The sequence below is a fragment of the Asterias rubens genome, chromosome 21 (genome assembly GCF_902459465.1).
Source record: "Asterias rubens chromosome 21, eAstRub1.3, whole genome shotgun sequence".
Taxonomy (NCBI): domain Eukaryota; kingdom Metazoa; phylum Echinodermata; class Asteroidea; order Forcipulatida; family Asteriidae; genus Asterias; species Asterias rubens.
The window spans coordinates 12,059,312-12,072,138 of NC_047082.1; the positions used below are offsets into that span (position 1 = coordinate 12,059,312).

Sequence of the window (12,827 nt, forward strand, 5' to 3'; positions counted from 1 at the left end):
GGGTTACACATACAAACAACAGTCGACTCTTTTTTATAGTAAATGTTTTCTTTATTATACATTATTTCTTGTTATCAAGTACAAGTGAGTAGTGAACAAATAGCTGTAATCATCCTACTTTCCATACAGATTTTTTGCATCTGATGTCACAAGCCAAATCAAACTCTCACTGAGGTTGAACGAAGACCAACAAGTGAATTGTGTACATGTATCCCATTGACCTTTATAACAAAGTAAAAATGTATTTCCAGACTTGGCAAATATTTAAGAGGGTAAAAATACATCTATTCAATCCTTTGCATACATTATGTTTATGATCTTATCATTATAACTGTCAAAAACATCAATCTGCTGAAAATATTTTGGAATGAGTTAGTGAAAGTCATTGTTTTAAATTAAAGGTAGGATCATTGTTTGGCATTTTGTCAAGAAAGATACAATAAAAGCCACCAGTGAAAGTTTCAAAAATTACCGTTTAAAAGTGTTTACAGCACGAAACTTATTTACAAATGTTCTCAAGTCTAAACATTCAGTGTATTCACAGTATTCGATAGAATTACCACCCTTTGATAAAATGGACAGGTCCAGGCGGTTTAATTGGCTGCCGTGCCAACCATAATAATGTACTAAATACAAATGTGCATTGAATACGTACAACTTTTGTTAAATCGGGACCGTAGTGGTGAGAGCAGGCAGGCCTTGAACTTTGTTCTTGAAGCAATTTCGTTCTGGTTAGGGCCACCTCTATGAGGAAAATTTCAATTTGTATTGGAACTTTGCAAAGGGCACCACAGCAAAAGCACAGGGCATTACCTCAATTGCTGTAAGTTCCGTGGGTTAATTCGTGGCTTGTAGTAGAAAGAGAGCCGCTTCACTATCACCGCGACAGAAATTTATAGACTTGACAAAAATCCCAGCTAGTAATAACAATAAAACCATTTCACAAATTTTTATTGTTTCAAAATGATGTCAAGCGGGGGGTAAGGAGCAAAATATGTCATCTTCAATCAAACCGAACAATATTCAGATGTGTCTGTTAATAACTGTTTAGTTCACATGAGATTCATAAGGCATATCTGTAAAAATGACAAATGGTGCATAATTTTTTCATCTGTTGCAGCACCAGATGAAAAGATGAATTGAGTTTCAAATAAATATTAAATTGTTATTCTTTTTAAAAATCACTGTTGTTACAAAGGGGGTTATTGTGTTGCAGTTGTCGTCGTTGTCGGTTGTTGTAAGTACACTTGCTGTGTACCGGTTGCCGTCTGAATCTGGTAGATCGGAGGCTGTGAAATAAAAATAAAGAGAGGGAAAAATCTTTTAAAAGTTGTACAAAGGGCAATATCTAGAGAACACCTGCCATCACACCGACTTCGAGGTACTTACTTAAAGGTTTGTAATTTACGCAAGATAACGGCCGTGAGCGGATCTTCAGATCTAAGCAAATTCATTTCACATTCATTTCACACATATACATGTATCACATAGTGAATAATTCAACCCTATATGATGTACACAACATTCAACACACAATCATTGCGCATGCAGACAGTCGAAATTGCAAGCTGGCACTACATAACCTCGGACCAATCATAACACAGATATGGAAAGCTTCATCACAACACAGTTATCCAATTGAATCATTGTATCCAATGAAATCAGTGGGCCGGACTATTTACCAGGCATGAGAATGGGCGATGATAAAAAAACAGGAAAAAAATTCAGTTGATCGGAAATGTCAATATTCCATCATTTTTGTGTGCGAAACACACAACACGAGCGCGCAGCGCGAAGTCCCCTACGGCCGGGGTCCAGGGCCCGCTTAAGGGCCCTGGGAGCTCTGGGTATTTTAGAAGCTCTGTGGTGATCTCTGATGCATTTCTGACACCTATTTTTCCAGGTAGAAGTGAGCTACTTTTGTGTGATTTTTCCTTTTTTTTATTTTAATAATAGGTTTAAGGGAAAATAAGGAATGTAAAGCTCAAACAATTCAAACAATTTTGGGTTCGCCTGCGATTTTGTAACAATTCCGGAAAAAGAAAGGAAAACAAAAAAATAATAGTAATAATATTTAAATTTTATCCCTTATTTCTGCCCTTGAAAATGCTTTTTTTCTCACCAACAACCATTTTCACAGGTTCTTGATTTGAAATTCGGTTGTGTAAAAGAAATTCTTTTGAAATTAAATGTTTGTGATTTTAACGATCCGTCGGCGACGCACATTTTAAAATAATATTATTCTATATATCTGGCGAGAGCGATGTGTTTTTGAGAAAGAGGTTGTTATTCAGCATAGGGTATAACTGGAACGAGGTTGAGATTAGACCCCAACATAGAAATAGAACCAATGAAGAAAGCACGTCGTCCGGACGTACAGTGTGTTCGCTGGTTCCCAATATATCTTTCGCTGGTTGTGAGGCAGTAACAGGTACCAGTTTTCCATGGCCTGCCGGCGATCTCAGATTCGTGCCGCGCCGCTCCGCTCATTGGTTCGTGTACAAACCTGCACGTACACAGTACACAGTACACAGTACACATGGCGCAAACACGTGCATTGTTTTTTCAGAAGACTTTCAAAAGTCTCCACACGTGTTATCTTTGCTGCAGCAGCAAGCGCATTACACGCAAACATTATTGAACCATACCACTATAAACGAAGCAAGGAATGAGGCAAGTTTATACATCTGTCGCTGCTGCTGCATGCATGCGCGATGCTAGGAAGACCACAAGCCGTAAACTGGGCCAGTTGCTGGACGGCAATTTATTGTTTAGTTTTTAGGTGCCGTTTTTTTCATGAACGCCGTACGTGTGGATCCGCGATAATAACAATTACAAAGGTAAACTGACATTGTCTGACTAGAGAAGAGGGATTAGAGAAATCCAAATGTATACCCCCAAAAACCTACCCCCCAAATTTCATAGCAAATTCACATCGAACTCGGAGACCACAATTTTGAAAGGAAAAAAACCGGAATTCCGGTTTAAACCGGAAGATTCTCATGCCTGATTTACTCATCCTAATTTGAGATATGATCATAGAAATAGAACCCGGAGAACGCTGAGTGTCTTGTTGCGGTTTCATTGTGAGACCATTTTTATGGACGCCCATTTTTTTACGCGTGAAATTTTGCCATACAGTGACGTCATCATTGACCAATAAACACTAGAAACAGTCTATGTGCGCTGACATCTTGCCATTTTGCCATACACGTGTGTCATGCAATGATCATTTTGCCATACATGCGTATCGCGCGGTATCGATATGCCACGTCCACAGACGACACAGAGGGTGGCCGAGCTCAGCGTTCTCCGGGTTCTATTTAATAATAATAATAGACCGTTTTTATATAGCGCTTTTCACGCCCGAGGGGTGTCTCAAAGCGCTTCCGACATTAGTACCCCTGGTCACTGGGCCTTAAAACATTCCTTAAACCATCTCAGCTCCCTGGGGAGTATACAGCCTGTGCGCAATATATGCGCTACTCGGCTAAATCAATCACGAGAACCATCTCTGCCCTCACAGGTACCCATTTACCCCTGGGTGGAGAGAAGCAATTATAGTTAAGTGTCTTGCTCAAGGACACAAGTGTCACAACCGGGATTCAAACTCACATTCTGCTGAACAGAAGCATCAGAGCTTGAGTTCGGTGCTCTTATCCACTCGGTCACGACACCCCATGGATATGAATAATTCTAGCATTTTGTGAAATCGGCTGCTGTGGCTGTCTCTTTCCTAACGGATAAGGACAGGGAACCAGTCTGGCATAAATACTGACCTGAGAGCCGGAGATCTGGGTGACAAACTCTTGACCGGCTTGCTGTAGACCCTGTTGCTGCTGGCCCTGGGCTTGTCTCACATACTGTATCTGCTGACCGACTGGAAGTTGAACCTAACAAAAATAATACAAGATATTAAGGAATAATCAAGGACCTGCCTACACTACAATCATTTTCAAACACATGTTATTTCTTATTTGTAGAAATTCATATGTAGAAATTTCAGCTTTATCAGTCGCCAAGTTTTTGAAGAAAAAAAAAAGGGAAAATCACAGAGCAGTGTTTTCAGGAGAGTCGCCTAATCTGTTGTACATGCTAAAATTATTTTCACCTCACTGAGACGAAAAACTATTTTGTGAAATTGCTTTACTCATTTCTCATAAATTACAGCACCTCAGTAAGTAATACCTAAAGGGAAGCTTTCTACTATCAATATCTTCGAACCATGTAAGTTTAATGTAAACGTTTGTATTTTGTGTTGTACAAAAAGTACCCAGACCATGAGAGAGCTGGATACACAAATCTTCCTTGAGTGTCCCTCTCACACTGGTCTTTTTCTCAGTCCGATCCTTTCCTATGGAACTCACAACCCATCAAACTGAGAAAGGAGACTCACATTCAAGAAAGAACCGTTTCACCTTCTGCTTATTTTGTAGATCCAAGATGTCAGCTTTAGTTATTGTTTTCTGTGCCAGGAGTGTCTTTTTGTGAGAGACATGACGCATTTTAAGTTTCCATTATTACTCAAGATTATTACACACCTGCTGTATCTCTCCTGTGTTTGTGATGATGTGTTGGATGCCCCCTGCTGCTTGCCCCCCTGCTTGCTGGAGCTGTATAGGAGTGCCCTGTGCTGGTACAAGCTGGGCAGCGGTGGTGTCTGTCCCCGACACTTGTACAGTCTGCAGTTGCTGCATTAATTAAACAATCCAATGTAGGTAATAACTTTGCTGTGTACCCTGCATGGCATCCTGGATCAAGTTTGAGTCCAAGGGGAGACTTTGGAACGCTAGTTGGCAGCAGACTTACCAGAAAATGTCAATTGTTTACGTAGTTCTGAGCATGCGCACATTACCAAGAGCATTGGATTCTACCTGGTAAGTCTGCTGCCACCAAGCGTCTTAAAAGTCTCCCATTCAAGAGTAACTAAGGTCGAGTCAAACAGCAAGTCAAAAGTCACGTGAGTTTTAAAACATCTTTAAAAAATTCCCAAATCTGACAAACACACATTTAGCAGCTTATAAATTAAATGGAGTTTTTTACTTTCTTAATTTCGCATCACTGGTACTCGCTTAAAAACCTTTCAAAGAGTAATAAATGTATATACAACATCAAAATTATGTTTTTATCATTAAGTACCTTATAAGGTACTTTTAGTCCCTATAAAGACTGATTGAAATTGTTCTTGCGACTTCGCAAGATACTCATGTCTAAACTATCAATTTTCTGCGAGTCTGAGTAAAAAAAAACACTAGTCTGAGTCCCAAGCATAGGTGCTCGAGTCCAAGTCTGAGAACATGGTCAAGTAAGTCTAAGCAATACAAATGTGACACTTAAAGCCCCGTTCCCGCTGGACCCCGCATTGATCTTGCAATTTGAGAAAAGGGCGGTTAAGACCCCAAAAGGGCGACAAAGGGTGATCAAAGAGAAATAAGCGTAAGTTGGAACGCTAGGGAGATCAGGATCTGACCGTGCAATTGCGAGCCTTCTCGAGAGTAGTGCTATGAAATGGAAATAGTACAGTAATCACAAAACTAGCCGTTCTATGAAATGTGGCCCTTGACCAGTCCTAGCCTTGACTAACCTGTTGAGCTTGTGTGGTTGCGATGAGAGTGCCCAGGTTTTGTGGAGTGGTAGCAGGAGCTCCTGTCGTAGAAGCCTGGGCTATCTGGTTCTGGGATAGTTGAAAGTAGTACTGGACCTGCTCTGGCATCATGGCTGCTTGCTGCACCTGACCATCCTATATTGTAGGTACACAACACAACAAATATCTGAATAACTAGTTCTTATAATGCTGCATTTTACCAAAAATGTATCAACTCTTCATAAGTGACCAGGTCGTTGAGTCAATAACATTCCTTTACGCTTTCTCAGCTCCTTGGCAAGTATACAGCCCCGTGCTGCCGTGGCGGTCACAATTCTGGCTATAGCCCGAAAAAGTATCCCTACATTTATGAATGGCACTTAAAATGCACATTCTGCTATAGAAAGCACAGAAATGTTTTCACTGGTAAACACAGCTTGTATGAAATTGGGAAAGCTGCTTTAAACTAAAAAGAGAAGATAGGTAACAAACCTCCCCAAAATTGCTGTCTGAGAAATTCTGAAACTCTCAAGAAATTTTTACAGCATACGACTACTCTTTAGAAAATTTGTATCGGTTGCAAATAACCCGATTTATACTCCTACATGTATAAAGAAGCATCTCAAGGTTATGTACATTATGGCACTGTCGAGTGCACGTCACTCACCGTTCTTTTTGTGCTTTTCAGTTCATCTCTCGGGACGATGTCAATCAGGAAATCAAACTGATCACACTTGGTTATTGCCATGGCGATATCATTCCTCTGTTAAGGTAAAAACAAAAAACAAGAAGTACATAAAAACCACGCAAAATGGTTCTAGAAACAACCTAGGCCATCAACATCCCCCCCAAGAAAACATAAAGTACACGTCCACCTTTTGATCAAATTCAACTGATGCCATACAACAATTTTGAATGGTTTCGGCGAATTTGGGAGTCAAGATCTCTATGTTATATTAAATTGCAAGATCAGTAATATATAATTGCATATATAATTGCAAGATCAGAGAAGAGAGTCCATGCTAACAAAAAAAAAATAATCTAAAACTGGGATCCATATCTTTAAGAAGTACATTGAAAAGATGGCAAGTCAACCTCACGGTAACTTCTGGAGTTACAGATTCCAAGTCGCTTTTTATAACAGTATCGTCAGTGCTAAAGGAGGTAACGGCTACCTCTGAAGTGGAGTAGTTTTCGAGAAAGAAGTAATTTTCCACGAATTTGATTTCAAGACCTCAAGTTTAGAATTTGAGGTCTCGAAATCAAGCATCTGAAAGCACACAACTTCGTGTGACAAGGGTGTTGACGACCAATCAAGCTCAAATTTTCACAGGTTTGTTATTTTATGCATATGTTGAGATACAGCAGTGAGAAGACTGGTCTTTGACATTTACCAATAGTGTCCGCAGGCTTTAATTAATATGTAGTGAGGTCAGGCAAAAACAACAGAAGACAATGACATATTTGTGTGGTCGCTGTGAGTTATAAAACTGTTCTTCACCTGCAATGTACGTCTTTTGTTGTCCTCTGTATGCAACCACGCTCTGAGTGAAAGTTCTGCAATGAACATTTCAGCTGCTTTGGAGAAAAGTACTGGGGCTTCGGCACTTATCATCTAGACAGTAAACAGAAGAGATTCAGTTTTATTTCATGGTCAAACAGGCATTCATTAAGCATATCTTTGGTAAATGAAACCTAGGGATTCAAAAAAGTAACAAGCACTACGACTTGTCTAAGCCTGGGTGACTAGTGCGACTAGTGTCAAAGTCGCGACTATTGACTGCTTCAAAGTGAAGTCGTGATTACCGTTTTTCAACTATTCAGTTAATTGTGCAGCCACGACTACTTCAAAAATAGTAAAGACTTCCTGCTTGGCGAACCAATTGTGTTGCTCACGACTATTCATGACAGCATATTAGGCCGTGTCCGAAACGACGACTTCGACTACAGCTACGGCTAGATCTCACGCGTCTGCTATTCTTCAACACTGGTAGACGCGCTGATCTAGACGTAGCTGTAGCCGAAGTCGTCGTTTCGGACACGGCCTAACACAAAATATACAATTCCACAATCCTTTCAGCATGAATTTTACTATATTGGGCCTGCGACAAACAACATGCTGCAATGCATCTTGGGAATAATAAATTAGTCGCGACTAGTATAGTTTTACTTATACCTTGACTTCGTCATCCAACTTCATGATTTTCTTGATTCTTGCCAATGGTAACTCCTGGGTTTTGAAGTCAGTCTGAAACAGAAAATTTAAAAGTTTTACAATGAAAGTTTTATCGTTCAATTATGACAACAAACAGGAGGGTTATGATGCTTATTACCACATAATGAAACCCCCCCCTCATATGTCAGTAAAGAGTATTATATGACAATGACATGTGCATGTATGCATCACATTTTACAGGGTCCATTGAACAGTGAGACCCTTTGGGCACCCTTTCACAATTGAGGACATGAAATTACACAAAGGCCAAGAAGGACACGACCTCTGTTGCCCTGGTCTTGGCCATCCTGCCCTTCAAAAGTTGTCTATTGAATTTAGATTTCCCAATGAAAAAAGGTGCCCTTTGCCAAATGAAAATGGCCTTGCCCTATGAAATTGCAGGCCTGTAGTTGAGAATGAGATCAGCCACAAACTGGGCCTTACTTGATTAGGGACAAGCCCTGAAAACAAAGTAGTGAAAACCTTATTGGGGCAAAAGAGCTGCTTCACTTTCGTTGAGGTGATTTCTTCTTTAAAACAAGCCCCCTTTCCATGGCATACTATTACTTATTAGCAGAAGATAATAATATAAATATATCAAAGTCTTATACAGCGCATGTATCTACCAAATAAGATACGCAAAAAGGTATACAAAAAGTTTTAATTGAAGTAATGAATTCTGAGAACCAATTATGTAGCACCATATAAGGGTTTACACGGTGCTAGGGCGTATACAGCAGCTTCAGCTTGGAATACCCGGGCGAACCCCTTCACTTTTCGATAAGTGCACTGGGTTCTTTTACATGCGTTTCACAACACATGGGATCAACGACTTTACGACCCATCCGAAGGACGAAGCTATAGTTAAGTGTCTTGCTTAAGGACACAAGTGTCACGGCTGGGGTTTGAACCCACACTGAGGTTACCAGAGTTGAGGTAAGAGCAAAAAAGAAAATTTGTTGTCATATACAGAATAAAAAACATTGTAGCAACTCACATATTTCAGGTTACTGATGTTGTCAGTCTGTTGTATCCAGAAGTTTTCATGTGCCTGTCGGGCTGACGAAGCATCGTCAGAAATCGTTGTTTCCTCCATGGCTTTATAAAAAATAAAAATAAATTGTCAACATCATTGTAGATGAGAAAATAGAATGAGCTGTTGCAAACAACTTACCGACCAAAAGGACCGAAGGTATAAATGCAAAGATAGTTAATGGCCTGACGTTGTTGCGACCCTAGCATGGTTGCCTTTTTTTTTAATCACTTGGTAAAAGTGCATGCATCCGGCAGAGGTTGTACGCTCAAATATCGCTCTGTATTCTTTGTTCAACTAATTTCTACTTACCTACCCAGTTTGTCCTACTTAATAAACGCTATTAAGCAGGCAAATGATGAAGCGACTACTTTGTCAGACACAAAAAAAGTATAAATTCTGAAAATTTTGAAATGTCTACATTGTAAACGTCATTTTATTTTTAACTGGCAACAAACTGGACACTCCATTTCCAGCACCACTGGTTGTAGGGCTCAAATTTTACACTGGACTACAGACTTGAGGCCAGTAGTCAACTTGATGACCAGGCATGCAGAAGTTAGTTGCGATAACGTAACCCTCCTCCCGACGGCCGCCAGGCCGGAGGGTTACGAGTTTGTTTCGAGCGGAAACGGTTGATCTGGTCCAATACGTACAATTTCGACAGCTAGTCACCAGATTTGCCCCATTTTTACCACTTTCAAAAATCATGACACAAATTCTGAGGGTACGAACATAATCTGCAATGTCTAATGCAGCCTGCCATAATACTCATAACACCATTTAGGAAATATTTCGAAGAAAAATTGAAAAAAACTTACCATCAAACGCATTATTTTGTTGTTGGGCTAAACCATTCTGTAAAAGGGGTGTTACAATGTTGCAGTGCGTGTGAGCGCTGTCCGTTTGCATTGCACGCCGTTCACTCATAATGGCGCGCACGCACTGTAGCACTGCAACACTGTAACATTGTAACACCCCTTTTACAGAATGGTTTAGCCCAACAACAAAATAATGCGTTTGATGCGACAGGTTCAAAACTCGTAACCCTACGGCCTGGCGGCCGTCGGGAGGAGGGTAAACGTTATCGCAACTAGCAGAAGTGTCCGGCAGTCTTGAGGTTTTTTTTTTCAATTGAAATATCAGGTTTAAATGTTGGCTTTGTTTGAATACCCTTCATTCCCAATCTTTTCCACAAGCAAGGGTAGTTCTTGAACCCTCATACCCATATTTATATAGTGACAAGTTAGATAAATCCTCTCTCCTAAGAAGTTTTTTTTACTTTCAGTCTTAAAATAGTATGTCTTTAAATACTTGTCCGAATAAAAAAGAGGAAAAAGAAAAGCTGTTTTTTTTCATTTTGATTCCTGATCTATTTATTATTTTAGTCCAGTAAACCTTTTGACCATGACCAACAAGTCGGGCCTTTTGTGGTCTGGTGGATTTTTTTCTCAGAAGATCGAGGCCTGGCCCCTGTCTGACTAACTTAAGTAATTGGCATGACTGTCAAGAATCCAATCTAAAAATACTTTGTATCATCATTGACTTGACTTTGAGATCCTTGTTCTCATCCCAAACCAATCGTATTCTAACTCGTGTACGTTAATTGTGTTAACTTGGTAACTCGGTCGTGATTAGTGGAAAGTAAAATCTTCCCGAGTCTGCAAATTGCTGCACCCAATCCGATCGGAGAACGAAAACAACAAGGAAATACTAGCTGGTACGCGAACGACAGCTGCGACCAGAATCTACACGGCCTAAATAAAGCAAGGTACCCGCGAAACTGCACCGACGACAGGTTGACCAATGAAGACAATGAAAAATGGCGACGGCCAATCAAACAGCAATAGTAAAACCTCTCACTAGCCAATGACAAACTCCCCGCGAACTCACCAAGAAATCACATCATTTCAAGCCCAATTACCGTCCAATTGTCAACCAAAAATAGCACCAAAACATACCGAGTGAAACTGATGAACCTATGGAGATTAAATAGTGGAGTAGAAGAAGGGATACTTACGTTATTTGTCTAGGTTTTCCAGTCAGAAATTTTAGTGCAGCTGAAATTTGTGTACTGTGTGGGTATGCGTGCGCGTGTGTGCGGAGCAAAATACAGCATATACAGTACACAAGTACACACACACCACCGGTGCACCACGTACTCGCTGATTGGAACTCTCCATTCTGCTACAGGGGTTGGGCAGTGTTCACTTTTATTGGAAACATAATAAAATATTTCCATCAGTAAGCAAACCTGCTTTATTGAATTGTGTTGTATCTTACACAGACTACAGAATAATCTAATAGTTATATGTTTTGATGGACAGTACAACCAAATATATGTAGACCTTTGTTTCTCCCCTGTAACAAAAGTGTTACAACCTGACTTTTTTCTCGGTGAGCTTGCTTGCTATCCTAGACGATGTGGCCTGGAGGCAGGATTGGGTAAAATTAATGGGAATTGCCCGGTAAGTGTGTCCCCTCTGGTAACTTAGTAGTGGCCGGGGTCCGTTCCGCTATCGTTGTTGTAGTGGAGGACGATAGCGGAACCGTTCCATGGAACGAACCTATCTCTGGACGACACCATCGATGCTATAGATCGATGTTACATAAATGTTTTCAATAAATTTAAAAAAGCTATGCGGCCCATGGCAACAGTTTCTATGGGTTACATCTAATTGCTGTAAACCATGGTAAAAACATGCCTTAAAAGTGTCAAACAATTAATGGACAAACGGCGCCCCATAGATATGTGCGCATTACAAGTCTTATTATTATTATTATTATTATTATTATTATTATTACAAAGAAAAACATTTTTAAATGGACTCCTTTTAAAAACTCAAAAGCCAACTGCAAGAGGCTGGTCAGCCATCAATTTCATCAATTTTTTTTATGTGGAAATTAAACTAGGCATTGAAAAAGGAAATGCAACATTCAAAACAAAATACCACACAATTTATTGCTTGAGAATTCATAAACTTATTATGTTAATTTTATTTGTGCATGTCCCCTTAATCACCATGGTGATGATATTAACACATCTCCCTAAAAACACTTTCACCTATAGAGTTTTTGTATCTACTTTCTTTGTTTACCAATAATAAGTATATAACCATCTTTGCTTATAACAATTATTTTAATAAGTAAAATTCATTAACAAACTTCTGAAACAATGAAATAAAGAACTAGCAGGACAAACACATTTATTTGATTGTTTTTTTATTTTTTTCCAATACCAATTCCGTCTGCCAATACATTTTGTTTAAGGCTAACAGCAAATGCTGTTTCTAATCCTACCAAATTATTGTTTTTTAAAAACAAAGCCAAAACTCACACATTACAATCGGATACAATGACTATAGAGTTATGGAAATCAAATCTTGGGAGTAAATTAAGTGCATAAATGTGAATAGATTTATATGCTGCATTGTTCCCAACATGTTCTTAAGACCATGTCACACGAGGCAATTTACAGGCAACCAGTTCCAGGTCATCTCCAAGACGAAAAGGCAGTCACGTTTCAATGTTTACCTCTTAATCTAGTGGATCATAACACAATGTTTTCATGTTCTAATGAACCATGTGCTACCAAAATACAAAATGGAGATGAAAACTCCAATGTTTTGTGATGGATGTTGATTAACTTTGGTTCTGCTAACCACAACATGTCTCCAATACAGAATGGATCAACAACAGGTCTTATAGTTTGATATCTCAGATCTCACTTCCAAGAGTGATGATTGAGCAAGGTATTCTGGGAAAGAAAACAAAATGGTGACGAGATCGCAACCCACTGGGAATGAGGCTGTTCTTGTATTGCTTTTTATGCAAATGATTGAAACTCTGTTAACCAAGGTTGAAATGGTAAATCTAGCACCCTTTTGGTACATCGAGCTATTGGAAACATGAAAAACATGAATGAGTTACACTGGTTTGAGAGATTAAGATTAAAATGGTTTATACTACAACCCACCACTTTCAAAAACTTTTAA

At 39.5% G+C, this 12,827-nt stretch overlaps 1 protein-coding gene across 1 annotated transcript; it reads right to left on the bottom strand.

The window, feature by feature from the left end:
* Positions 1-16: 16 nt before the first annotated feature.
* On the bottom strand, positions 17-10,938 carry LOC117304528 (nuclear transcription factor Y subunit gamma-like). Its single transcript, XM_033789043.1, has 9 exons — positions 10,853-10,938; positions 8,797-8,897; positions 7,761-7,832; positions 7,086-7,199; positions 6,252-6,347; positions 5,585-5,740; positions 4,542-4,691; positions 3,780-3,893; positions 17-1,289 (listed from the first exon to the last, which is right to left on the bottom strand). The coding sequence occupies exons 2-9, from the start codon at positions 8,893-8,895 to the stop codon at positions 1,203-1,205; spliced, it is 888 nt and encodes a 295-aa protein (XP_033644934.1). The 5' UTR covers positions 8,896-8,897; positions 10,853-10,938; the 3' UTR covers positions 17-1,202.
* Positions 10,939-12,827: the final 1,889 nt, after the last annotated feature.

Excerpts from the sequence above, each read along its gene's own strand:
- LOC117304528 (XM_033789043.1), bottom strand. The coding sequence starts at position 8,895 with ATGGAGGAAACAACGATTTCTGACGATGCTTCGTCAGCCCGACAGGCA. Across the intron at positions 3,894-4,541 it reads ACACAGGAGAGATACAGCAG|GTTCAACTTCCAGTCGGTCA; the intron begins GTGTGTAATAAT and ends TATTTTTGTTAG. Across the intron at positions 1,290-3,779 it reads CCCAGATCTCCGGCTCTCAG|CCTCCGATCTACCAGATTCA; the intron begins GTCAGTATTTAT and ends TTTATTTCACAG.